At 43.7% G+C, this 27,778-nt stretch overlaps 1 protein-coding gene across 22 annotated transcripts in view; it reads left to right on the top strand.

The window, feature by feature from the left end:
• Positions 1–24,584, top strand: part of SCMH1 (Scm polycomb group protein homolog 1) — a 348,969-nt gene extending 324,385 nt beyond the window's left edge. For 18 of the 22 annotated variants that reach the window (XM_079113208.1, XM_079113218.1, XM_079113217.1 and 15 more), the window contains 6 exons: positions 5,869–6,069; positions 7,848–8,039; positions 15,443–15,637; positions 18,600–18,665; positions 22,173–22,315; positions 23,469–24,584. In XM_079113208.1, the coding sequence (XP_078969334.1) occupies positions 5,869–6,069; positions 7,848–8,039; positions 15,443–15,637; positions 18,600–18,665; positions 22,173–22,315; positions 23,469–23,594 (923 nt within the window). In that variant the 3' untranslated portion in view covers positions 23,595–24,584. Of the gene's footprint in view, positions 1–5,868; positions 6,070–7,847; positions 8,040–8,556; positions 8,708–15,442; positions 15,638–18,599; positions 18,666–22,172; positions 22,316–23,468 lie in introns of those variants that run through there. The other 4 variants (XM_079113200.1, XM_079113205.1, XM_079113210.1 and 1 more) reach the window with 3 other exon arrangements.
• The last annotated feature ends 3,194 nt before the right edge of the window (positions 24,585–27,778 follow it).

The raw sequence follows: 27,778 nt of genomic DNA, 5'->3' as shown, positions 1-27,778 counted from the left end.
GGCCCAAAAAATCCTTTCTATTTTGTACCATCTCTCAACCTTCTGGCCATGCTGGTGATACTTCTACCAGATGGGTTCTCTTAGAAATTTGAGGATTTTTTTTTTTTTTAACTGCTGTCCAGGTTCATTTTATGAGATAAAAGCCACAGCCACAGATGTCTGAGGACTTCTTTTTCTGCTTTGGGCCTCCTGTGCAGCTACAGCTGTGAAACTACCCTTAAAATTCCTAAAAATCCTATTTAAGGGAAAGAATCTACAAGTCTTGACCTTAACATTCTTACAGCCTTTGGTCTGAAAGAGTCTATGAAGCATATGCTTATATCTTTCTGACATCTTAATAAAGAATTTTATTCTGTCATTGTGGAGTTTATCTTTGACCCTTTCTTAAGGGTCAAAAGTAAAGTTGTTTGCCCTCTGGAGAGTCCGGAAATAAGAAGCAATTCTGTTTGTATGTGCGTGTATATAAATTTTTGAAGTTCATCTTTCGTCTCACATTTTCGCATAAGCAATGAGAAGTCTGATAGCACTTTCATTACTTAGCTTGGAAATTTTAGCTATTTTTTTGAGCTCATCAAGTACATTTTCCATTTTCATATCATGGTAGGCAATAATGTCAAATTTGCACTCACTTCTTAGCAAACATCCCCTGTCCTCCATCTTTGAATAAAATTTTCCTCACTGTCCTTTTAACTCTCACTGACAGCCTCTTGGAGAATCTTTAGGCTTGTGTTAAAACTCCCTTCAATGCTCTTTCAGTTTTCATTAATACTCTTCTGTGGCACTCTGTGCCCTTTTTTGCTGCCCAGTTCCAAAGTCATTGCCATGTGTGTTAGGCCTTTGTTACTGCAGCATCTTACAGCTTGTATCAATCTGTTCTGATAATAATTTGCTCTTTAACAAACCACCATAAAACTTCATGACTTAAAATAGCCATTTAGGGGGCTGGGATTGTGGATTAGTGGTAGAGTGCTTGCCTAGCATGTGTGAGGCCCTGGGTTCGATCCTTAGCACCACATAAAAGTAAATAAAGTTACTGTGTCCCTCTATAGCTATTAAAAAAAAAACAGCAATAAGGGTAGGTTGGGTGGAGATGCTTGTCTCTGTTGTACACAGAGTTAGCTGGAGTGGCTCGAGGGGACAGAAGGACACACTTTCTTTACATGGTGATGCATTGGTTTTGGCTGTTGCTTTTTCTCTACAGAGTACTTTGCTTGGGCCCAGAAACTGGCACAGTGTCATTTCCACTGTAGTCTGTTGGCCAAGTATGAAAGAGATCAATAGGAGGAATGTCAAAGAATTTGGGGGCTGTGTGTTAAAACTAACAGTCTTCTAACGTTTGTATGGTTTTGCCTTTTATATTTCACCATTTAATCCATATAGAAAATTATTTTTTAAATCATCACCAGGTATTTAGTCAGCTTTTTTTGTTACTGTGACCAAAAGACCTGACCATAACAATAAGAGGATAAAAAGTTTATTTTGGCTCACAGTTTCCAAGGTCTCTGTCCATAAATGACTGACTCCATAGCTCTGGGCCCAAGATGAGCCAGAAGATCATGGAAGAAGGGCATGGCAGAAGAAACAGCTCAGGACATGACAACAGCAGGGAGAGCTCCACTCACCAAGGACAAAATACAAACCCCAAAGGCATACTCCCAGTGACCTACTTTTTCCAGCCCACCCTACTTCCCTACAGTTACCACTTAGTTAATTCATGTCAGTGGACTGATTTACTGATTAGGTTAAGGCTTTCATAACCTGATCATTTTGCCTCTGGGCATTCTTGTATTGTCTCACACGTGAGCCACATATCCAACCCCTAACATTCTGCCCCTGGCCCCCAAAATCTCATATCCATCTCATGATGAAAAATACACTTGGTCCATTTTCAGGAGCTCGGATAGTCTTAACAGTTACAGCATTACCCAAAAGCCAAAATCTCATCTGAGACTCAAACCAAACTCATGGATGTTTTCCCTTGTAAAGATCAGAAACAAGTTGCATATATCCAATACAACATGGCACAGAATAAACATTTCCATTCCACAAGGGAAAAATAATGGATGAGCCAAAGTAAGACCAAAATCCATCAGGGTAAACAAGTCCTGTAGCTCCATGTCCAGCATCTGGGACACATGGCGTCCTGATGTTCAAAGAACTTTTATAGCTCATGCCCCTATAGCCTTGCTGATTGCAGTTCACCTGGCCTCCCTCTTGGCTTGTTTCTGCTGGATTTCTGCAGCTTTCCTCAGCATGGATCCCACACTACTGGCATCTCTTAATCTCGGGGGTCTCTACCACAGCTTTGACTTCCTTCTCACATATTCATCCATCACCCTGTCAGGGGCAGCCCACAGGGACTCTGACTCTGCTACACTTTGCCTGGCCTCCAAGGCCTTCCTTTGAAATCTCAGTGGAAGCCTCCATGATCTCCTAACTCTAGTATCCTGCATTCCTAAGAACCAGCACCACATGTTCAGTGCCAAAGTCTGCCACCATTTTAGTGGTAACCAAGCCTTTGGGAATCATGACAGCAGCAGCCTCTGAATGCCTGGGCAGCTGAGCACAGTAAAACAACTTCCCAGGCCACACTGTGTAAGCAGGGTGCCCCCATGGTATTTTCTCAAAGGAATTTTTACTTAAACACTCTTGAGCCCAAGATGGGTGTGGTCTTGCCAATTCCTGAGATGCCTTCAAGCCATCTTTCCTATTGTCTTTGGGTAAAGTATTTAGTGCTTCTTTAGTGCAATTGCTTTAACAATCATACTTTGCTTAGTCCTAATTTTACTTCTCTGGCCACACTGCAAGTTTTTCAAATCTTTCATCTTTGCTTTCTACTCCTGATTATCACAGTAAACTTGGTTAAAACCAATATCCATACCACCACCTGAACACTGGACTGCCTTGGAATTTCTTCCACCCGATTAATTAGTACATGACCTTTAATTCAGCCTCACAAAAAGTCTCAGGACATGGGCAAAATGTAGACAACTTATTTGCCAGAATATTACATGAATGGTCTCTTGTTCAATTTCCAATAGAGTCCTCCTCCTCCTCTGAAACTTCATGAGCCCAGTCTTTACTGTCCACAGTCCTAACAGCATTCTGGTTCTGAGTGCCCATAAAAATTGCCCATTAAGCTTCACTTATGATGTTCTAAAGCTTTCCAGCTTGCATCTCTAAACTTTTCAAAATTCTCCCAACTGCAACAATTTGCAGCTACAGATGCTTTTGAACCACATAATCACCTAGTCAGTCACAGCAGCTATCCCACTTCACAAGACCATTTCTGTTTTAGTCAGCTTTTTTGTTGCTGTGACCAAAAGACTGACAGGAACAATTAGATGAGAAAGTTTATTTTGCCTCAGAGTTTCAGAGGTTTCTAACTATAGATGTTCAGGGTGAGGCAGTACATCCTGGTGGAAGGGCATGGCAGAGGAAAGCAGCTCAGGACATGACAACCGGAAGTAGGAGAGAACTCCACTCACCAAGGACAAAATATACATCCCCAAAACACACCCTCAGTGACCCACCTCCTACAGCCCACACCCTATCTCCCTACAGTTACCACCTACTCACCCAGTTAATCCTTGTCAGTGGACTGATTGACCAGTTAGGTTAAGGCCCTCAAAATCTAATCATTTTGCCTCTGATCATTCTTGTATTGTCTCACACATGAGCTTTTTTGAGGACACTGCATATCTAACCCATAACATCAACCTGGTTATATTTTTTCCTTCCTGTGTTTTAATTGAGGTAAAGTTTGCATTTGTGAAATGTACAAATCTTAAGTGTACACTTGGATGAATTTTAATAATGTCAACACCCCTGTAACTGTAACCCTGATCAAGATGTAAGATATTTCTGCCACCGCAAAAGTCCCCTCAGGCCTCTTCCCAGTCAGTCTCTGCTCCATGTAGATTCTGATTTCCACTACCATAGATTGATTTTCCTGTTCTTGAACCAAGTATGAATGAAACATGCTATGTGTACTTTTGTATCTGGTTGCTTTCACTCAAAAAAATATTTTCGAGAACGACCCATATTGTTGCACCTGTCAGTGGTTCTCTTTTTTTTTTTTTTTTTATTGTGGGGTGATATCCTATTAAATGAATGTACCATAGTTTGTATACCTGTTCTCTTGTTGATAAGTACTAGGTTCTAATTTGAAGTTATTATAAATAAACTGCTATGGGCATTCTTATTAGTTTATTTTCTTAGCCATTTGTGGTCACTTACTTTTAGTACTCTTCTTACCTTTCAGTTCCTACATCTTTAGGTGGTTTTAGTAGAAGAATCACATTACCAGACATAGAAATCCTCACTTTTCTTAACAGACCTCAACTGATATTAAATATACCTCTGTATCTTTCTTCAGAGGCATCATTTTGCCAATACTTAGGACTTTCATGAATTAGGGGATAAAACAGCTTTGTGGTCTCATTACCCATTCTTGCTTGAGGGGATTGATCTTTCTTGGGTATACTGAGTCAGCTACTACTTTTCTTCTTTCTTGTTTTTGGGTTTGTTTTGAGATGGTATCCTGCTATGTGGCCCAGACAGCTCTTAAATCCTTTGGTACATGTGTCCCTACTACCTCAGCTTCCCAAGTTGCTGGAATCCCAGGCATACCACAACCTCTGGCTCTAGTTGCTACTTTTCCAAAAAGCTTTCCAGCTTCCAAAATGTTATTGTTGTCTCCTCTCATTATCTATCTCAGAGAGTTAGGAGAGGATAGAGTTAAATATACAGGTTCAATTTCTCTCATTTATGATTTTTTTCTTTTTTTTTTCCCATTACCTTTCTCATCCAGCCTACCTTCCTATTTTCTATTTTCTTCTCTTCATATTGCTTCTCCTTGGAACTATAAAGATGGGGATTCCACAGAGAGCATCTAGTTCAACCCCCTCATCTTTACAGACAGAGAACCTGAGACCCAAAAGAGGATGGCAATTTATCCAACAGCCCATATAACTAGTACCCTGATCTTTTTTGCCTTTAATAGCAAAGGAGACTTTTGCCCTCTTACCTGCTCAGTGCCAGTAAGAACAGTACCCACTACTCAGTGGAAGCCTGGAAGGACATCATAAGAGAGAATGTCATTACTGACCAAGCTGACATGGGGCCCAAGGAAACAACTGCATTTAGGATGGCTTCCATCTCCTTTGCCCCCCAACCCCTTCCCATCAGTGCCACATGGAGAGCAGCAATCAGTAGAGTGCCCAGTTTTCTTGACAAGAGAACTGCTGAGAGAAGGAATATATAGATGGGATCTGTAAGCCCTTTTCATATTATTTTTCTGTATTTTTTTTATTTTCCTATTTGTATTACTCTCTGTGGGCCTGAGTATTAATGTAGAAGATAACAAAAACTATAAGGTCCAGAACAGAAAGCAAGGCAAGTGACCAGTTGTATAATGATCTTAAGTCCAATGCCAAATATACACACAAATGAGCACTCTCTTGCTATTATTGCCATGACCCCACAGCTTCTTACATATATACAAGGTGAGAGATGCAAAGAATATACAAGACAACCAAGTATAGAAAATGAAAATTAATTCATCTGGGAAATTGTTGAGATTTTCTTTTCGTGACACAGAAGACAAAGTACAAATTCTGTGCCTTAGCTTTTGGTCTGGTGTATTCTCCCAGCAGGCTGTATTCCAAGAGCCCTTGGTCATGCGGTTTGGTCTGCTGGTAACTTGACCCACACCTTCTATCCCCTGCAGTGTTTCAATAGTATAGCTGTTGGGACTCCCAGTGGGGATCAAAGCTCAGGGCATAATAAATGGAAGAGAACACTGTCCTCTTGAATTCTCTATGCCAGACACTCTACAAGGTTCTTGGATTTTTTTGTCTCCTGTAGTTTGTATCTACTTGAACAAAAACGGCAGCACAGGCCCCCACTTAGATAAAAAGAAGATCCAACAACTCCCTGACCATTTTGGGCCAGCCCGTGCCTCTGTGGTATTGCAGCAGGCTGTCCAGGCGTGCATCGACTGTGCTTATCACCAGAAAACCGTCTTCAGCTTCCTCAAACAGGGCCACGGTGGTGAGGTCATCTCAGGTAAGCACCCCTGGGCTGGTGTGACCTCATAGCCAGAGAGCAGGCCTGCTTAACTGGCTGATTTCTGATAAGGTATCCTGGTTCCTACTTCACACCCATAGGCTTTGGAGAAATGTGAAAGTGTCCCATTCCTCTGAACCTTATGCATACCTCCTCCAAGAATACCCAAGCTGACTCTGCCTGAGTCTCTGAAAAGATCCTCTCCTATCTCCTGGCTTACTCTCCCATACAGAAAATATATGAGTGTGTGGCTTTAAAGGCATTCCAGAAAGAGGAATACAAGGGACTTGGTTGTGGCAACAGGAGTTTCTGCAGACTGCCATAGCCTCCATACTGACTTTAGGGGACTCCTGACTCTTCTCTCATTTCTCTGACTTCTTTGTTTTCTGTTCCTAAGCCAAGCACATACAGGGGAGCTGAATCTTAAGACAAAGGGAGAAGTGGCATTCACTTTCTTTTCTACTGATAATAGGATTCAACAGCAGTGTTTTTTGCTCCCACTGAGAGTATTCACTTTTTCTCATATACCTGCTTCTGTTTCAATTTTCCTAAGCCCCAAATTCTATTGTTTGGGGTGGGGGGGGTACAGGGATTAAATGTTTTTATTAGTGTATTGTAGTTGTACTTAATAGTGGGATCTTTTTCATATTCTTTACTTATTAAACCTATGAAGACTTGACCTAAAGTCTTAACTGTAATGTAATGTCATTCCATAATCCCCTGCTCTTCCTCCCTAATGAGTTGCCATAACCAGCTTCAGGAAACCCAGCTGACATGGAAAACCCCATAAATCACCTATTCTTTTAGCAAACATTAGCTGAACCCTCACCATATATAAGAAGTTATTGCCAGACACTGGCTGGGAAAAGGGAATAATAGAAGACACTCAGGCCTGCACAGGGGGAAAGAAAGAATCCTAAACATCTAACTATGACAAGTTTTATAATATAGTGTGGGAACCCAGACTAAGGGAGTAATTGGCTTCATGGAGGATGGGGGCAGACCGGGAGGAAAGCATTATAAAGGTTGGGAACTGCTGAGGAATTAAGCCCATGTCCATTCTAGCCTCTCATTTGCTTCTGTGCAGCAGCCTGAAGAGACTGACTTTCTTTACCTCCTCCTTAGCTGTTCTCATCTCCACCCCAGATGAGGGTTCCTCCTCTACCCCAAACTGGTTCCTAAGAGTGACTTATCTCCCCAAGTCTCCATTTCCTCACTGCCCAGAGCTATATATACTCAGGCCTTTTGCTTTTCAAAATTTATGCTGATATTTTTTAATAGAAATAGGGAGTATAATAAAACCAACCGTAAAACAGTTTCAAATGTTGCCAAAATTCTGGTGTTTTTATATAGATTGGAAATTGTGTGCCTAAACCATTGCTGGCAATGGCTGTATTCTTCTCTTCTGCTTAGCTTCTCTGTTCTTGTGAAAACAGCTCCTTAAATGAACAGATTTCCTGGAAGAGACCCAATCAAGTGATAGAACTATGTTCACAGTTGTTTTCACAGGTTGAGTGAAATCATTCCAGAGCCCTGGGGGTACAACAGACCTGGCCTGGCCACTCCCCATTATTGCATGTCCTTTGGAGTTGGAAGCAAAAATCAAAGCCCTTGAGGGAGGGAGGGAAGGGGAGGAAGAGAGGCAGCCTAAGCACTGATTGCCTTTGTGTAACCAGCTAAGCCCAAGACAAGCAGCCGACTGGGCAACCCCTGCCCTGCACCGTGCTGCACTGTGCTGCTCAGCTGACGTGCATAGTTCTGTTTACTTAACTCCACAGCCGTGTTTGACCGGGAACAGCACACCCTCAACCTCCCAGCAGTCAACAGCATCACTTACGTCCTCCGCTTCCTGGAGAAGCTCTGCCACAACCTTCATAGTGACAATCTGTTTGGCAACCAGCCCTTTGTGCAGACTCACTTATCACTCACTGCCACAGAGTACAGCCACAGCCACGACAGGTACCTACCAGGTAGGAGCTGGGATGGGACCTGGGCTGAGAGGGGGGCAAGACTGGCAGCAGTGCCTTCAAGGGCCAGCCCTTAGACCTGCTAGCCTGGCATCTGATTTTCTGTCTGCATCTGCACCACATCTGGGACTTTTTGGTTTCCTGACTTCTTTATGCTCTTTGGGATTTTGTCTTCTATATTTCTCAATTACTCTTCTTTCCTCCGGACCCTTATCCCTAGAAAAAGCTGGCTTATGAATCCCCTTTGGAGCTCCAAACAGCGTGTGGAACCACTGTGAAGTCACAGTATACCTCCCAGTGTGACGCTGGCAGCAAAGGTCTAACATAGCTCTCCCTTGCCAGCAGGAAGGTTTAGTCTCAGGCTGGAGATTGAGAAACTTGCTCCCTGGTGATTGGTCATCCATTCTTTCCTTTGGCACATGGCCCTAACTCTACTAGCACTGCCAGTCTAGCAAGTCAATTCAAGTTCCTGCTATTTCCAACTAGGCCGGAAAATAACTTTTTTAGTTCAACATACCAGACTCACAATGGGAAAGCGGATGCCACGTGGCTGGGTCAGTGACTAAGCACTTCCAAGAGAGGTTGAAGAGTGAATGGAACTCACATCCCAAATCTGGAGTACAGGACGCAGAACAGAGTGGGTGAAGGAAAGCTCAGCCTAACATAGCAAGGTAGGTCACTGTTGAGAGGGAGGAAAGGCCCTTTAAAAGAGACCTGTGGACCATGTTCTGAGCAGAGGAGCAGAGAAGAGGTGTGGTCAGTGTGGGGTTTTGCTGTCTGCCCTTGGGAAAGAAAGCACAAGTCTGAAAGTGCCCCTCAAGGCTTGTTCCTATGCCAGCTTCTCTTTTCTTTCTTACAGTATAGTCTTAATGGACCACTTCTGACTTAAATGGTACTTCTGGAGAATGTCTCAGAGAAGTAACCATTTACCCAGTCCCCTTCTCCCCTGCTCCCAAATGAGCATGATTTATATGACTTGCAGGTGGGACAAAAGATAGCGAAATAATAAATACTCCTGGGGTCAGACCATCTGGTCCCTGCAGCCATGTCTGTGCCTCCTGTCTGGCTCTTTTCTTCAGAGTGAACTCCTCACCCAACCTCTCAGGATTGCTTTCTTTCAGCATCAGAGTCTTTAAGAACAAAAAAAAAGGTATTCTTACCTGTAGTTAGAATGTTGCACAAGACATGGTGAAGACAGTTGTAGAGACAAAGGCAAGTTTTTAAATATCTGCACCTATTGGCATTGAGGAACTCTGAACTGCATTTCTGTAATGAAAGTTGGGCCTCCCTGATTCTAAAAGCAAAGAAACGTAAGAGGGGGTAGCATGTCCTCAAGTGTAGCTGTTCATTTAAAGAAAAAAAATATTTCTTAAAAAAATAGGACCTTGGAATTCCTAAGTGGAATACTGTAAACTAGAAAAAAAGCATACCAGCAGCAGCATTCAGAGACTGGTTGGGATTGTATACATCATGGGCCTGAGGTCATGAATGTGGTTTGGGATTGGAATATGACCTTTCCTGGGAATTCTGTTCCAGTTTACTTTTCTCTGATTCAACAACTAGATAAGAAGAGCAAGCTTCAGCCAGACTTCCTATTCTACCAGCTAGGAAAGACAATGAATAGGGTATCACTTTCCCCATTTTCTGCCACTTTTCCCTGCCCCCACTTTCAGACAGATCTGAGCCAACTCTGTGCCCTTCTTTACTTTCTAAGCTCAGTTTCCTTGTAGTATGTGCTCAGCAGATTACTCCTACCATGGTTTCTGTTTGCTTCCCTGAATTAGTCTTTTAACTGTGCTCAGACAAGCCAGGGCCTTGCCTGGATTCCTAACTCCTCTGTACCTCATAAGTTATTTTGACTGCTTGCCTGCCTTACTGGCCCTTTGCTCTGCCCCTGATCCTTTTTATCAGTTCCTGTGTTCTGATTATTTATCCAAAACTCTGCTGAAAAGCTCAATCATACAAGAGTTGTCTTTTGCTTTGCCCTTTGGATTTGATATTTATTACTCCTACCCACGTGCCTGAGCACACACTTCTACTAGTTTGACATCTGTAGGTACTACCCCTGTTGTCTGGGTGCGTACTGAAGCTCTCTCCCTTCCCTCTGGCTTGTTTTCACAGTACCCTACCCCTATAATCTTGGTCTAACTGGTCGTGCACTTCTAATATGGCAAATAGCCACCAAGAGCTCAGGTAGACTTCATCTCAGATTGTTTCCTTGCCTAAATTAAGACGATTACTTTCTGTTTTATTTTGAAAACTGTCAAACCTACAGAAAACTTGTAAAAATAGTACAAGGAACCATGTGGCCTTCAACTAGATTTGCCACTTAACTTTGCAATATTTATTTTTTTCTCTTCCTATAAATGTATCTCTCTGTGTGTATATGCATATATATGTATGTTTGTGTGTTTATTTACTGAATTATTTGAGAATAAACTGCAGATGAGAAAGTTTATCTTTAAATACCTTTGTCTATCTCTTTAAAATAAGAATTTAACATTAAAAATATACAAGAAATTTAAAATAAAAAATACTGCTAATATGCAATCTATAATTCCCCATGTTGTTCTTTATAGCTATTTTTTTCTTAATCCAGGATACAATGAAGTGTCCACTGCATTTCATTATGCTGTCTCTCTTTAGTTTTCTTTATCTAGAGTAGTCCTTTAGTCTTTATCTTCCACGATATGACCTTAACATTTTGAAGGATCCAGGCCAACTGTTTTTGTTTAGGTTATCAAACATTTATTAAATACTCATTCTGTGCTAGATTTTATACTTGACTCTGGGGAGATAGAGATGAAACAGACTCAACCCCTGTGCTCGAAGAGCTAAGAAAGGGAGAGATGTGTGGATGTGGACGTGATTAAGAGAATGGAGCAGAGGTATTCTGATGCAGCCACTCATGATGAGCAAGCACTGGATTGAAAGGAGAAGACAGGGGAGGATTTCTGGGAAGTAAGTGTTAGAACAGAATCCCTTCTTTAGGACCACATATGCTGAATCAAGTACAAGGCCTATGGAGACGAAGTGAGAGAGACTCCTTCAGGTCCCCTAAAAATTGATAGTGCTGGCCCCACCAACTGTTTGATTTAGCAGTAACTATTAGTTTTAGCTATAACTGAAGTCCACCTAGCTTTAACCTGTGGGTCTGCTGTTTTGAGATTTCCCAGGTTCCTCTCTGCTAGGGGAGATGGTTCACTTGTCCCAGGACAATGAGTTTCTTGTGCCTTTCTTTCTAGTTGCCATCCTGATCTCCAGAGTTAGTGTTAAAGTGGTTCGTCTGCCCAAATCCCAAGACTCGCCAAAGTAAAGCCAAATAAGAACCATGAAGTCTCTCAGGGTGACCCTCATCACCACATAGGTTTCCTCATGGAGCTGTCAAAGTTTTCAGTAATCATGCATTTATGGTTATTGAAGCACATTGTCTGGCACATGTGTACTTCCCAGATGGCTGTACTCTTCTACAGACCAGCTTAAACATCAGGTTTGTCAGGGAGACCTCCCACAGTCTCCTTATGTAAGAGACCCCCCCCCCATTATTGTCTGCCTAGATACCCTGTTCCTTTCCTTTGTAATATTTACAAGAGTTAATTTTTTAATTTACCTGCATTTTGTCATCCTCACTAGATTAAATGTTTCATGAGTTGAGGAATAGTCTTGTGTTTACCATTCTCAGTATTCATCACCCTAATTATCACCTGGGATTTAACAGGATTTGCTGGATGAAAAGGCCTGAGGAAATGTGGGCAACATGGTTGAGAGAGGAGTGCTTTTTGACACCTTCAGCTTGCACAAGGACTGTGTTTGTGTCTCCAGGTCCTTTGCTGGTCCAAGAATTTTCTTAGATCCACAACTCTAGTTCTGTACTCACTCAATTCACCCTACAGGGAAAGCTGGATGTGAACATGGAATCCTTGAACCTCAGAAGTAGAAAATGCTGTAGAGGTCACTGAGTGCTTTATCTGATCTCTGAATAAATACTTCTAATGACAGTTGCTCTCCTTTGCTTTATGGCAATTGATTTTATTTTTAGACTAAAATCTATAATGCCTAATTTATTTTAAAATTCCTTCTTTTTCTTTTTTGGTACAGGGATTGACTCCAGGGGCACTTAACCCCTGAGCCACATCCCCAGTTCTTTTTATTTTTTATTTTGAGACAGGATCTCACTGAGCTGCTTAGGGCCTTGCTAAGTTGCTGAAGTGTGGCTTTGAACTCATAATCCTCCTGCCTCAGCCTCCCAAACTGCTGGGATTATAGATATGTGCCACCATGCCCAGCTAAAATGCCTTCCTACGTGAACTGAAATCTGCCGCCTTTTAACCCCTGCCCTTTGTTCTACTCTCTGCATTCCAAAAGAACAAAGCTACCTCTAGCCCTCTTCCCTGCCCAGGCTGCCATTTGGTTATTTGTCTCCCATGACTTCTCTCCAGAACTCTACCTCCCTAGGCCCTTTCCCCATGGCTGAGATCCCAAGGCTCCTTGCCACCATCCTCTACAGGGAACACTAGTTCTCAAGTCACTGAGAAAAGCTGCTTCTCACTGAAAGTGAGTGCACGGGGTCAAGGCCTCCCCTCTATTCCTCCGTACCCGATTGAGTAGCAGCAGCATCATCTACTTGTTGAATAATGATTGCTGTTGTGTTTCCAGCATTGCAACAGTAAATTTAACTTACACTGACCTTAGACTTAAAGTTTTGGGTGGTGGTGGTGTTTTTTTGTTTTGGTTTGTTTTTTGTTTTTTGGGTTTTTTTTGTTTTTTGGTTTTGTTTTGGTTGTTTTGTTATTGTTGTTGTTGTTGTTATTTGTGTGTGTGCTGGGGATTGAACCCAGGGTTTTGTGCATGTAAGGCAAGCTATCCCCAACCCAAGACTAAAGATTTTTCATTTCCATCTTATAGATGGGCAGACTGAATCCCAGAAAAAGGCACTGATAATTGACAAATGATCATACCAGAAACAGAACTCATCTTCCAGCCCCAACCTCAGATACCTGAACCAGTGAAATTTATTTTAGCAGTAGAATTTTTTTTTTTTTTACAAAGGTAAGATTACATGAACCTCCAGTGTATAAAAGTTCATAGAAGCTGGGATGAGGCCCAGAGCCTCCCTGTGGAGGACCCACAGGTTATGTGAGCATAATTGGAAAGTATCACTGTAGTCTTCTACCCTAGTCTCGTCCTGTCAAAGGCAGGAGGGCGCATAAGATCAACCTTGAGGGCTGCAGCTATAGCTCAGTGGCAGAGTACTTGCCTGGCATGTGTGAGGCACTGGGTTCGCTCCTCAGCACCACATAAAAATAAAATAAATAAAGGTAGTGTGTTCATCCACAACTAAAAGTATTTAAAAAAAAAAAAAAAAAGGATCAGCCTTGAAAGGTCTAGGGCCTCCCAGAACTTTGGCATGATGCTTCATTTTTCTAGTACATCTCATTAGGACAAGATTTAAAGACCTTGCCTAGTCCAGATGCTACCATTCCAGATGTTCAGGCCCCTCAACTCAGAATCCAGATCTCAGTATCCTTGGTGCTGCTGAGGGGAAGAGATTCCCACTGCATCTGGTGAGCACTGGCACTGCCATCATGATTACATGTCACATCTGTTGTTCTCTGAGGCAGGCAGCACTGTTCCCAGTCAGACCTAAGTAAAATGGCTGGAAGGGTGAGTTGACTCTACTGAGAACTACAAAAACTAGATCAAAACTAGATCAAAAAATTTTTTTCAAAATTTGGCAGAAAGTTTAGGTTTACTGCTCTATAAATAACAAGTAACAATTCCTCACAGCACATCCTATGTTCTCATTTAATGTTCTCTGCAGTTCAGGGTGGTTTTCCCCCATTTTACACATGAGAAAACTGGTGCTCAGAGAATAAAAAGCAACTTGCCTAGAATGACATACCTAGTAAAAGGCAGAAAAGCCAGGTGGAGTACCCATGTCTCCTGCTTCATGGTTGGCTCATGTCTTAAAGTGGAACTGCTACTGATTTCTGGAAAATCAGAGGTCTCATCTGCAGAAATAAAGTGGGGCATGATGTAAGGATCCCGGAGCCTCAGAGACTTCTCCTTTCAGAACTACTTCTAGGAAAGGGTACCCACAATTAACCACCTGTGGAGGGAAATAAGCTATCTGATGTCAGATTGACTTTGAGCTCATGGTTGCTGACCAGCCTTAGGTAAGTATTAGAAAGTAATCCTAAATGAAATGAGATGGACATCATTACCCTATGTACATGTATGATTGCACAAATGGTGATTCTGCATCATGTACAACCAGAGAAATGAGAAGTTGTGCTCCATTCGTGTACAATGAGTTGAAATGCATTCTGCTGTCATATATAACCAGTTAGAACAAATGTAAAAATAAGTTGTCCTAAAATTTTAAATCATCTTGCCAGTGAGGTCTTACTGTGTGTCAGATAATTAATTTAGTGTTTATCAGAGTCCTTGAATGAATCCCAAGCATTATCCACACACATGATCTCTAAAAATCAAGAACACTGATATGGTCTGGTACCCAAGACCCCCTCCCCAGACAGAAGATGCAGTGGACAGGGCTGAGGAACTAACTTGGCCTGGCTGGTCACAAGATGGTGTCAGCTTTGGGTTCCTGATTGCTGTGATTGGGTGCTGCTGCCTGGTGTTGGAACATAGACCAGGTATAGAAATATCAGGGTAAGATTCCCCTTCAAAGGCTTTCATAGCCATTCACTTCTGAAGTTCTCAAGCCCCTTGGAAGGCTCCCCTGATGTAGATTGACTTCCCCTGGTATAGGTGAGGAGACAGGTTTTCAGAGAAGCACTCTGCTGAGTCGTAGATTCTCAAATTCTAACCCTTATCCTCATCTCCAAGCCCAACCCCAGCTTCCCTGGAATGTTTCTGTTGAACAGGTTAAATTAAAATGGAGTGAACAAAACAGGAGCAGATCCTTTACAGACAGGCCTTTAACTGGGCATCAAGCAGCATTTCTGAGATGTCCTGCTGGTTGAGCAGATTGTCGGCTTCTAATGGACCCTCATCTGAGCAAATATCCCTTCTGGTGATAGCTGGAGGCACCCCTATTCTCCACTCCTAGCACCTTGTGACTAAAGCAGTCTCTTCTATCCTAGAGAGACTCCATTTTTTTTATAAGGTCTCCTTATCCAGTAAAAGCTTAGGACATCCAGATAGGAAAAAAAAAAAAAAAAAAACCTCAAAGACTATCCAGTCTAAGAGGAGGAGTCTCTAAGCAAACCTAAGCCCAGAAAGTGACATTGAACTTGGTTAAGGAAACCTGGTGAGAGCTGGAACCATGACTTTCCCACAGGCCTCCTGAGTCCCAGCCAGCTTGTTCCTCTTAGCAGGTACTGAGAACCAGCACTCTGAAAGCTCACCCCTGCTCTAACCCTGGTTGTATTGTTTTCCAGGTGAAACCTTTGTCCTGGGGAATAATCTGGCCCGGTCTTTGGCACCACACACAGACTCAATGGACTCCACCTTGAATCCTACCAACCTTGTCAGCACCTCCCAGAATCTTCGAACTTCTGGGTACCGGCCCTTGCTTCCCTCCTGCAGCCTCCAACAGAGCACTGCCTCAGCTGTGCGCAGGTTGTGCTCTAGGGGTAAGCTGACTAAAGTTGGGGACTTCTGCCTCCCTCCTCTTTCCCTTCTTCCTCAGCTCTGGGAAGCCAGAGGGAACCTAGCTCTGTTGCCCTCTGTATGGTGGTGGAACTGGGGCTAGGCTTCACTGCAGTTCTAGATCAGCACCTGGAAAGTAATTGGAGTCTGGGGTTAATTTGAGAATCGGGGGAACTAAAAGCCAAAGACCTAGAGCCAAAAGTAATAGGGATAGGCTCATTCTTTCATGCCTAGCCATTTATTTGAACAGCATCTATATTTGGTGGAGGAATATTAAAAAATAACATTTTGTCTTTTAAGGGAGACACTTAAAAAATAATTGTAAAACAACATCTCAAATGCAGTGACAGATATGCTTTGAACAGTATGAAAACTGTAAGAATGGACACCTAACCCAGCTTGGCATTTAAGAGAAGCTTCCTTGAGCAAGTAGCAGCTTGTCTAAGACTATGTGAATAGCCATGACAGGGGCAAGAGGGCTTTCTAAGAAGAGGGGATAAGCAAGGACAAAGGAATAGGAGATAGTATAGGTATGCAGTTTTATATTGCTGAAACATAAAATGCAATACCAAGGCTTCACAGTGAAAAGCCTGGAAGGGTCAGAGCATGTATTATTGGAGACCTTAAATGCCATGCTAATGAATTTAGCATTGATGGTGCAGGCAATGTGAAGCTACCAGAGACTTTTTATTAGAGGCAAGGCATAAGCAAATTTGTGTTTCCAGCAGGCCTCTGCCTTCTAGATTGAGTGTGGACTTGAGGAGGTTAAGAAGTTTATAAGAGTGGGCCAACCAGAATGATGACAGCCTGAATTAGTGATAGAGGTTTAGAAACAATCAAGCAGAAAAGCTATTCATGAGGTAAATTTAGTCAGAGCTAAGAATTGTGAAGAAGGAGGGAGTGGAGAATGTCTTCCAAGTTTAGATGTCTATCTGTGGTGGCTGGAGGAAAGGCACTGAGAGAACCAACCACAGAAAAGAAAGAAGAGAGGGAGCCAGTCGGAGGGTCAGCTAGGACACCCAGCAGGCAGCAGCTGCACAGGTCTGAATCTCAGAAGCCCTGATCCAAAAGGAAGTATTGGGAGACATCAGTATGTAGACAGTAAAGAGGATAAGGTGAATGACTTCCCATGAAAATGTGTACAATGAAAAGAACAGTTGAGCAATGGTGGAGTCTTGGGAACAGAAAGAGAAACCTGCCAGGGAGGCAAAGGAACATTAAGACTTAGAGGAAACTGAAGTTGATAGTGTGATGGCCAGCAACATAGGATGTATTCTAAGGAGAGCATAGCCGAACATGTTGTAGTCATGGAAGGACCGAGAAGTATGTTGAGCCAGTAATTAGTGATCTTAGCAAGAGCAACTTCAGTGCTGGGAGAAGATGGGGACACATCAAGGAGAGCTTAGGAATAAAGAAAGATGGTGGTGAGGGGGCCTGTAAGTCCAAAGAAGGTCTTTTAGAGTGGGAACACTCGAGCATGTTTGTCAGTAGACAACTTCAGCTTCCCAAGATGTTGAAAGAATATGGGGAAGAGGAGAAAGCCTTGGGGGTGGTGGGAAGGAAGAAAAATCAAAGACAGGTGGTTCAGGCTTAAGCCAGGGGAAATATACCTTCTCTAGGGTAAGAGGGAAGATCATGTCCATCAGTGCACAGAGAGAAGGCTGAGTAGGGGAGGACTTAGGAGTGCTGAAAGATTGAACTAGTCATAGGATAGGAAAAATGGATCAAGAAAGGAATGAGTTATAGGAAAAATCAGGAACCCAACTGTGCTTGGAGAAACAGTTTGCCAGTTTACAGAGCTATGATTTTCTTCTGTGATTATTAACAATCTAGATACAGAATGAGGAAAGACAGTTTGAGAATACTGGTTTTATGGTAAGCTAGTAGGACAAGATCAAGGGCAGGAATGGGAGTGTATGTAAGGAAATCAGTGAAACTAGAGGAAGAATGAGTAAAGTCATCACCACTGGGTATGGACAGTGTCAAAGAATGTGATGTAATGCCCGCACTGAACATAAGTCTCAAGAGAGTTGGGAGATGAGTGGTTGGTGTCAGTGGATGCAATGTTTAAAATTCAGAAGTTGCTGGGTGTGGTGGCACATGCCTATAATCCTTGCACTCGGGATACTGAGGAGGAGGATCACAAGTTCAAGGCCAGCCTCAAAGATTTAGCAAGACCCTATCTCAACATTAAAAAAAATAAAGATCTGAGTGGGTTGCTCAGTGGTTAAGCACCCTGGGTTCGATCCCTACTACCAAAAATAAAATAATAAATTAAAATTCTGAAGTAGACTTGTTCCAAGTGATGGCAAGAACCAGACAGTGGCCTTGGCAGTAGGTATTTCAAGTAGACTGGAGGTAAAAGTTGCTGGAGGCATGGTAGTTAAATTGACCACCTCTAAGAATAATGACAGGAATGGGATGGAACAGAAAGTGGTGAGAAAGTACCAAAAGGTCTTCATTTAATAAGGAACAGTAACTTAGAGATCTGTATATCACTGTGACCAGGAAAAGCAGATGATTAGGTCCATTTTTGGCCTCTGAAGAACATTTCATAGGTGGATGATCTTGTAGTGGAGAAGTAAGAAGATGCCACCTCCATACCCACAGCCTGGCCTCCCCCAGCCCAGGGACATGAAAAAGCAAGGTATGAAAAAATAAAATGACTCCATCAGCAAGGTCAGCATGAAAGGTGACCTCACAAGAAAGAGAGCTTTCGAGAAGACAGTCAGGGAAAGAAGCCTGTGATGTCCCCCTGACCCCAGCCAGGTGGCAAAATGGAATAGAAAGAGTCCTCAAGTAGAGGTTGAGCTGAAAGCTGATTCTAGCCACACCTCCTCTGTCTTGTGACTTGGGTAAGTTGTCTCACCTCTCAGGTCTTCCCATATGCAAAATATTCCTCATGTGGAAAATAGATATGCTGATACCAACCTGGTCTTTCCACAGGAGTGTTAAAAGGATCAAATGAAAGAAGGGGTATGGACTCATTTTGGAAACTAAATCATTCCCCAGGTATGTGGGGATTTTTTGTGATTTGTGTCTTCCCCGAGGACTATTTCTGGTAGGGGTGCTTTGTGATAGGCTCCTTTCATAATACTGGCTTCAGATGGCGCTGTGGCCTCCTAGAATCTCCACTCTTCCTATGGAACACATTGTGAGTCTGTCTGCCAGGTCATGGTCCAAACCTCTTTTGACCCTGAAAACCCTCATAAGACTAGAGGATTCTATTTGGCCCTAGAAATATTTGTCTCAAAGAATTTAAATGTTGAGTCTATCCCCTGTCTTCTTTCATTAATCCAGGTTAGGCATGAGTTTGTTAGTCTGGCCTCTTGTGGATATGCCTCACGTACCTCAGTCAGTCACAGACAGGGACAAGCAGCCTTCCTTTAAGGGCATCCACCAGTTGTATACATTAGGGTGAATGGCAGGTGGCTGAGATGGGCCATCTACGAAAATGGGAGGTGAAGACAGAACCAGGGCACCAACTTATCTCTTTCCTAGCTGTATGATCTTGGGCAAGTCTCTTCACCTCTCTTGGTTCTATCCTCTTTAAACTGAAGAAAGCGAGGACCCCCTTCAAGGGCTGTTTTAACTCACCATGGTGAGTTTCTTTATCATTTATGAAATATTGATCACCTATCTGATCACTTTTCTCCACCACCACCCTGGGGTAGACCACAGTTGTCTCCTGCCTAGATTATTATCTAGCTTCCTTTTAAACTGGTCTCTCTTGCTTCACTCCTTCCCTTCTAAAGTCTGTCATCCACACAGACCTTGAGAGGATCCTTTTCATTTTAAGGTGGTACGTGTCACGCCTCTGCTCAAACCTACTGTCACTGAGAAGAGCCAATGGTTTTCAGTGGCATACGAGATCCTCTGTTATCCATGCCACCACATCCCCCTCCCCTCAGTACACATAAACATGCCTCTCAGGGGTTATCTCATACCACTCTCTCCCTCATTCTGTTCCCTCCGGCACTCCCACTTTCCTGCTGGCCTTAAACATGCCAGCTGCTCTTCTGCCTCAGATCTTATTTGGAGGTCACCATTTCAGAGGCATCTCTCCTGACCAACACATGAGTCACCTCTTACCACCACCTGCCTCATGGATCTTGTATTCTGATGGAAGTAGGCTGACCAACAAACACATAAATATATAACAGTATTGTTTATGTGAATTATCTTAGTCCATTTGGGCCACAAATGGATACCACAAACTAGGTAGCTGATAAACAAAAGCACTTCATTCCAGTGCTAGAGGCTAGAAATCCAAGACCAAGTTGCTGGTGGATTCAGTGTCTGATGAAAACCACATTCCTGGTTCATAGGGTCTGTCTTCTCGCTGTAACTTCACATAGCGAAAGGGGTGGGGGATCATTCTCAGTCCTCCTTAACAAAAAGAGTACCAAGCTCATTCATAAGGGCTTTGCCCGAAGGTCCTACCTCCTAGTACTGTCACCTTGGGGGTAGGAATAAGCATTTTGGAGAAACACAAATATTCGGTCAACAGTGTATGCGTATGTTCCTATTATGTGTGTATGTGGAAAAGAGAGAAAGAAAGAGAAACAGGGAGAGGGAGAGAGATTCCTAATCCCTAATTAGAGGAGCTTGTTAGATGGTGTGAGGACACACTCATGTGTATACACTGTCCATATCTCCCCTCTGCCCTCCAGAGTCTTAGTTGCTTTCTCTGGTAGCATCACAGTGGACTTTTAGGAAGGAAGAAGTGACTAATTCACAGAGTTAAAAGTTATTGAAATGTCTATAGTTCTAGTCACTCCTCCTTGCTCTAGGCTCACTTCTCCCCTGATCTTGTTGGTGCCCAACCACAGACTCAAAAGAAAATTTGCTAGAATCTTCTTCCCAGAAAGGAGGGGTGGGACAAGGTCTTCAACATTTTTGACTTTTGATCCAAAATCCAGAATAAAGGAAAAGGGTAGTAGATCTTAGCCTTTGCAAGAGTTAAGATAGTCCCTTCTCCTTTCACAAGCACATTTTAACTCTGCCACATGGTAGCTGTGTGGCAGGGTAACTCCAAGTGCTGAGGATATAGACATGAGCAAGGCAAAGTCCCTGCCACAACAGAGAATTGTCTCATGGGGAAGAGAGAAGAATGTACCAGGAACTGTCATTCATTCACCTCACAAACACATGTGTAGACCAGGCACTCATGTGCTAGAGACCCAGCAGGAACAAGATAGAACTTGCTATGGAGAGGAGACAGAAGAAACAAAATAAGCACATAAAATTGTATGTGCTATGGGAGAAAAACTGAGGGTAGTTGTATTGAGAGTGATTTTTGGGGATGGAGTACTCAATCAGGGATGGCTCTTACAGGAATGGATATTTGAGATGAGATTCAAATGTTGAGTCAGGCTTGAAAACATCTGGACAAGAGCATTCCAGACAAGTCAGAGAATAAACCTTGTTCAAGAAGCAGAAAGAAGGCTAAGGTATCTGAAGCACGTGAGCAAAGGACAAGCTGAGGGGCACAAGGAAGCCAAGGAGAGGAAAGGCCAGGTGACGGAGGCCCTCACAGTCTGTGGTCAGGAGCTCAGATTCCATTTCGTGTGCAGTGGGAGACCACTGCAGTGAGTGTTTAGAGGAGTTGATGTGAGTTAAGTCACTGCTCTTTAAAAGTTCCCTTGGCTGCTTTGTAGAGACTGGTTTGGAGGGCAGTGAGATGGGGGAACCTGGACAGATGAACTGTATCCAAAAGAGACAGTAAAGACTTGGACCATTAATTAGGATTAGAACAAAAAAGTTTCATAAAGGAGCTGGTACTTGAAGCCAAGACCTGCTTAGATAATTTGGAGTATGCCCAAAGAAAGGGAGAAATTGAAGGGAGAGAAGGGGACACATTCCAGGCAGAAGAGATAAAATGTGCAAGGAATCTATGGCAAGAGATGATCAAGATACAAAGACCTTAAATCCACAGGGGGATGGAGAGGCTATTTTTGAGCTATGAGTGAAATAAAAGCTATATGCACAGCACTAAATTGACATTGAGATGCCTGGCAGCCAAGATAAAAACCTGTTTCCTGCCTTAGTGTAATGGGCTTTAGTGAGCTCTCCTATTCTCCAGACCTTGGAAAAGAACTCAGAGGATTATCTACCACTGTTTTTTTCTCCAGTTCCCAAGGATTTGACTCTAATCTTGCTCAGTTACCAGAACCTGTCTAGAAATGGTCCCCAGAGCCAAGACAAAAGTAGTCCACCCACTGTCCCTCTGCTGAACCCATATAGTCCCCTAACATCATTAGTACCCCTGTCTCAAGCTCAGGCTGAGTCACAGCCTCAGTGCACAGTTCCTCTGACCATTTCCAAACATCAGATCTACCCTTACAGAGCAAAGGTTGACTTTCCCTCTCTGGAAAACTCCTGACTCCCAATCCTGCCCGCATTCCCTCCGCTTGGCTCAATTGCTGCCCAGCGCATCACCTGCAAGGCCACTGAGTCTGCCCAGGGAGTGCTGAGGACATACCTGCCCGCTATAGTTGGTGCCTTCCTGTCCTGCAGGATCGGACCGATACCTGGAAAGCCGGGAAGCCTCTCGACTGAGTAGCCGGGACCCCTCCTCATGGACTGTAGAGGACGTGATGCAGTTTGTTCGGGAAGCTGATCCTCAGCTTGGACCCCATGCTGACCTCTTCCGCAAACATGTAGGTAACCCTGCCTAACCTCTCCCACGTTCACTGGAAGTTTTGCACTATGGCTTGTAGACTTTTAAAGGGCATGGGCTGTCTATTTGTTTCAGGTCCTTTGAAGCAGAATGCAGGAGGTGCCATAGAACCTTAGAAACAGAATCTGGGGTCTCAAACAGATTGCTGGGCATTATGTTCACTTCATTCAATTAGTGTGGGATGATTTAGCCACATTCCTACTGGGTTTGTGGCCTGGGGCTCAGCTTCAGGCACAGGGACTTAGGCCCCTTTTCTCAGGAGTTTGCTTTCCCACCTGCCTTTGCATGAGAATCAGGGGCCTCAGCCCAAGGTAAAGAATCCCTGGCAAGTGACCCCCTCCCCAAAACCTTATCAGTCTCCCATCATCTGCTTGCCCCTCTATAAGCCTCCAACATCTCTTCAAGTGATCCTTTGGCTCCATGGCAGCATTGCCCCTGCCCCCCTACTCTGACCATTTCCCTGAATTTGGGGCTCAAGCCTGCATCCCCTTAGCCAGTGCTGCTTGATGCTTTTCTTTCTACTGGCACTTAGAGCAGGTCGCCACTCGTCACTACTACTTTATTTCTTTCACACCAGGTAGGCGGGTTTTCAAGATATCTAGAGCAGGCCTGAAGGGCTTCCAGCTATTCAATGAGGCCTGCTTTGGCCCAGCTCACACAAAGTAGTCTCTGCTGTTCAGGAGAGCTGATGAGTCACACAGTAGCAGTTGAGGGTCAATATAAACACAGTCTAGATACACAGACTACAAGGCTTCCTGGAAGAGATGTAGTTGAGCTGGGTTTTGGGCTTGGAGGGTGGAGAACTGCCTCCTAGGAACATAGTACAAGCTTGTGTGAGGACCTAAGTGACTATACTCAGTAGTATAGTCACTCAGTAGTATAGAAGAGGGATGCTCAGAGGCAAAATGAGTATAGTATAGTACTGAGTATAGTATAGTACTGAGTATAGTATACTCAGTAGTATAGAAGAGGGATGCTCAGAGGCAAAATGGGAGAACAGGCAGGCTTCAGTGTCCCAGTAGCAGACATGCTCCATGTGGTTGGCACTTATGTGGGTGGCCTTTAATCGAACCTGGGACAGTCAGACCACCCAGGCCTCTGACAGCACCTCCCCCTCCACCCCCACTCTTCAGGAGATCGATGGCAAGGCCCTGCTCCTGCTGCGCAGTGACATGATGATGAAGTACATGGGTCTAAAGCTGGGGCCTGCACTCAAGCTCTCCTTCCACATTGACCGGCTGAAGCAGGGCAAGTTCTGAACAGAAGGCACAGCCTAGACAACCGAGAGGTCGGGCAGATGGGGCATTCTTCTCCTTGGAAGAAGGCTACCAGCCTGCTCCTAGGCACCTCACTGGAGCTCCAGGCCGCTCCAGGACTCCAGGAGGCTCTGTGGAGCCACCACTGCTATCCCGCCCCTCTTGCCATGATGAGTCCTTCCATGAAGGACCAAGGAGGGGAAAGTGTGGGCCCAGGGCTGGCGCTGCTCTTCCCCTCAGCCCTGCCATGGCTCTGAGGTCCCCTCTATTTATTTTTTAAGCCCAGCTCTCCTCTCACCAGGAGTTTAGACTGAGCACCTTCCATGTGGCAGAGGAAGAGGCTTTGGAGCCCCCTACCTGGCCACTCTCTTCCCAGGTTTGGTGTGGTGTCCCGCTGCCCCACAGTGCCTGCCTTCCCACCAGATCCCAGACTCCAAACTCATGGTGCAAACCTTTACCTTTTTTAAAAAAGATCTTTTCTTATTGCTAATTTATTGTTTCTGGACTTGGGCAGACACTCTGGATAATGCTTCTCTTGCACCAGACACTGAGTTTTTGGAGGAGGGAAACCATCCTGCCCTGGTCCCAGAGAGGTTCTCCAATGGGTGTAGCCCCTTTAAGAGGACACTGCCTAGGGTACTTTCTCTTTGGTATGGACAGACCCACATGCTCCCATGGAGAGGAGAGGATCTCATCGTCTGCTTCTCTCTGCCCCCACTGGGCCATTTGTATTCCAAGCCCATCTGTGGGATGGGAGCTCTCCCACACTGTCCCCACCACAGTTCCTTGCCCTCACCAGAACTGCTGCAGAAGATCTGGCCTAATGATTTTAGGCTGAAAAGGCCCTAAGGTTGGGGGAGGGTCTCCAGGCTGGAATGTTAGCCTCCTCCACTGTCCTGTGCTTCCTTGTAAGCAAGTCAGCAGCACAGCTGTTCCTGCTGCCATCTGGACTTATTTTATGTCAATTTGTTTATAAATAAAAACCAATACAGATGTCAGTGTCTTTTTAATCAGTTGACAGTCAAATCACTGTGCATTTGGTGAGCAGGTCACTCTCCTCTCCATCTTGATTTTTATGTACATAAAATGAGGAACTTGGACTTTGTGGTCCCTAAGAGTTCTTCTAATCCCAGCAATCCTACAAAATAGTCTTATCTTCCAGAAGCCCCCCAGGGCCCGGCATCCCACTGGCAGTATAGTGTGTGAATCCATTCTCTGCCTCAAAGAGCTTTGCTCTGGTGCCGCTGGATGGTAGGGGACCCGCAGCTGCACCATATGGGGCAGTAAGAAGTAGCCTGAGAGAGCAACTGTGAGGAGCCTCAGCTGGCTTCATCCTCACCCTCATGCTTATGATGAGGGTGTAGGGTTTTTAGGAACTGGAGAGAAAGTATAAGGAGCAGCTGCTCAGTGCAGTGTAATCTGTTAGGTTTGGATCTGGAACATCCCCCAAAGGTTTATGTGAAGGCTTATAATGTTTGAGGTGGGGATATGATTGGATCATGAGGTCTCTGACTTCATCAGTGAATTAATCCATTGAAGGATTCATAGCTGAATGGACCATTTTAGGAGGGAGCAGAAACTGAAGAGGTGTAGTTGGAGAAGTAGATCCCTGGGGACAGACCCTTGGGGACTATATCTTGTCCTTGGCCCTGCTTCTTGGCTATCATGAGCTAAGCAGCTTTCCTCCACCATGCCTTTCCTCCATGATGTTCTGCCTCACATCAGACCCAGAGCAATCGTCTTGGCCCACTATGGACTAAAACCATGAGCCAAAATAAATCTTTCCTTCTGTAAGTTGTTTTTCTCAGGAATTTTGTCACAGTCTCAGTTGACTGACCATGACCATAACAATAACAACTGTCCATATCACTGTGCCACACAAACTGCTCTATAGGAATTATAGTTATCTTACTGAATCTTCACAAACAGCCCCTTTTATAGATGAAGAAAAAGCTCAGGTCCCATAGGCAGGAAAGGCCAAAGAAGAGTTTGAAGCCAAGTGACCTGACTATAAGGCTGAGGTTCTTGCCAGCCAGCCTGCTTGCTGTGGGCCTTTGGGTGGCTCATTCCCTTCTTCAGGCCAATCTGGCTATGAGGGGTTTGGATGAGTCTTCTTCAGGCCCTTCCAGCCCTCACCAGTGACTTTGATAGCATGACTAACTGGTCATATCCTATCCACTTGGCTACTGTGAGGTTCTAACTACAGTCACACTGAAGCAGCCAGGGTCAAGGCTGCCAAACTAGAATAGCCCCCATTTTCCACATTCCTGAACATGAGGCACTGGGTGGCTGTGCTCTTCATTCAGGGTGCTCCCAAAGAGGGCCTGACTGAACCCTAGCAACAAACTTCTGAACATCCTCCTTACTACCTTAAGAGACCCAGGGACTGAAGCTAACATCTGTATATGAGCAGGCCAGACATATTGTGAGGCTGGGCCTCATGGAGCGAAATAGACAACCCCACCTTCTCATCACCAAGAGTAGGCACTTTACTGGTGATCCATATTTGGAGTGCTTATTGCGCTGAGTTTATGTATATTATCTCATTTAAACATCACAACAGTCCTCTAGGATAACTACTATGTTCCCCCCTACAAGTGCAAAGATAGAAAATGCAAGTACTTGCCCAAACTCCATAGCTAATAAAGGGTAAAATACCTCACCTGCCTGCCACTCCCACCAGGGACCTTCATCTTATTTGCAAGGAATAGTTCAATTTCAAGACTCTGGTAGGGGAGGCTGGACACAGTCTGAAGGCCTCAGATAGGAAATAGCTGCCAAAAATCCTCTTACATGGGGCAGGGCCATCCTTTCAGAGGCCAGAGTCACCAAGAACTCCGTGGCTGCCCAGGCTCACTTTGGCTTTGAAGCATCTCTTTCAACAATGCAATAGGCATAGTTTCCAGGTTCCCTATGAGGGCCATGCCTTTTTGAGGCAATGCACTTAAGAAGCCCATAGTTCATCTTTAAGATTCTAGGACCAGCTTATTTATAGTTAGGGAACTTTTTTACCATAAGAAATATTGCCTTGACAGAATTAATATTGTCCAAATGGCCATAATACCAAAAGTGCTATACAGATTCAATGCAATCCTCATCAAAATACCAATGACATTTTTTACAAACTAGAAAAAAACAGTCCTAAAATTTATTTGTAAGAATAAGACCCAGAATAGCCAAACAATCCTGAGCTTAAGAAGAGGAATGCTAGAGACATCACAATGCCTGATCTTGTGCTACAGAGCTACAGTAACAAAACCAGCATGATGTTGGCATCAAAATAGACATGAAGACCAGTGGAACTGACACAAAGACAAACCCACATACCCCACAAAGGTGCCAAAAACACATAGGAGAAAAGACAACCTTTTTAATAAATGGTGCTGGGAAAACTGGATATCCACGTGTAGTCGAATGAAACTAGATTCCTACCTCTTGGCACAAAAGTCAAATCAAAATGGATCAAAGACTTAGGAATTAGACCAGGAACACTAAAACTGCTAGAAGAAAACATAGGGTCAGCACTCCAACATACTGACACAGGCACCAATTTCCTTAACCAGACTCCTAAGGCGCAGGTAATAAAACCAAGAATGAATAAGTGGGACATCATCAAATTTTAAAACTTCTGCACAGCAAAGGAAACAAAAATGTAAAGAGAAAACCTACAAAAGATCTAAACAGACATTTCTCAAAAGAAACAGATGACCTACAAATAATTGAAATACAAATATTGAAAAAATGTCAGTATCTCTAACAATCAGGGAAATGCAAATCAAAACTAAGATTTCACCTCACTCCATCAGAATGGCAATTATCAACAATACAAATAATAAATGCTAATGGGCCTGCAAAGTAGTACAACCACTCTGGAAAGCAGTATGGAGTTTCCTCAAAAAACTAGGAATGGAACCACCATATGACCTAGCTATCTCACTCCCTGGTATTTAGCCAAAAGAACTAAAATTTAAAAAATAAAAAAATAATTAAAAAAAAGAACTAAAATTAGCATAGTATATGGATGCAGCCACATCAATGATTATAGCCGCACAATTCACAATAGCCAACTCCTGGAACCAGCCCAGATACCTGTTGATAGATGAAAGAATTAAGAAAATGGATTTTTATTCAGACATAAAGAAGAATGAAATGGTATTTCTGGTAAATGGATGGAAATGGAGAACATC

Source organism: Sciurus vulgaris, assembly GCF_902686455.1.
Source record: "Sciurus vulgaris genome assembly, chromosome: 1".
Lineage (NCBI taxonomy): Eukaryota > Metazoa > Chordata > Mammalia > Rodentia > Sciuridae > Sciurus > Sciurus vulgaris.
The sequence above is the reverse complement of the archived record's forward strand: the minus strand, read 5'-3'. Positions and strand labels throughout refer to the sequence as shown.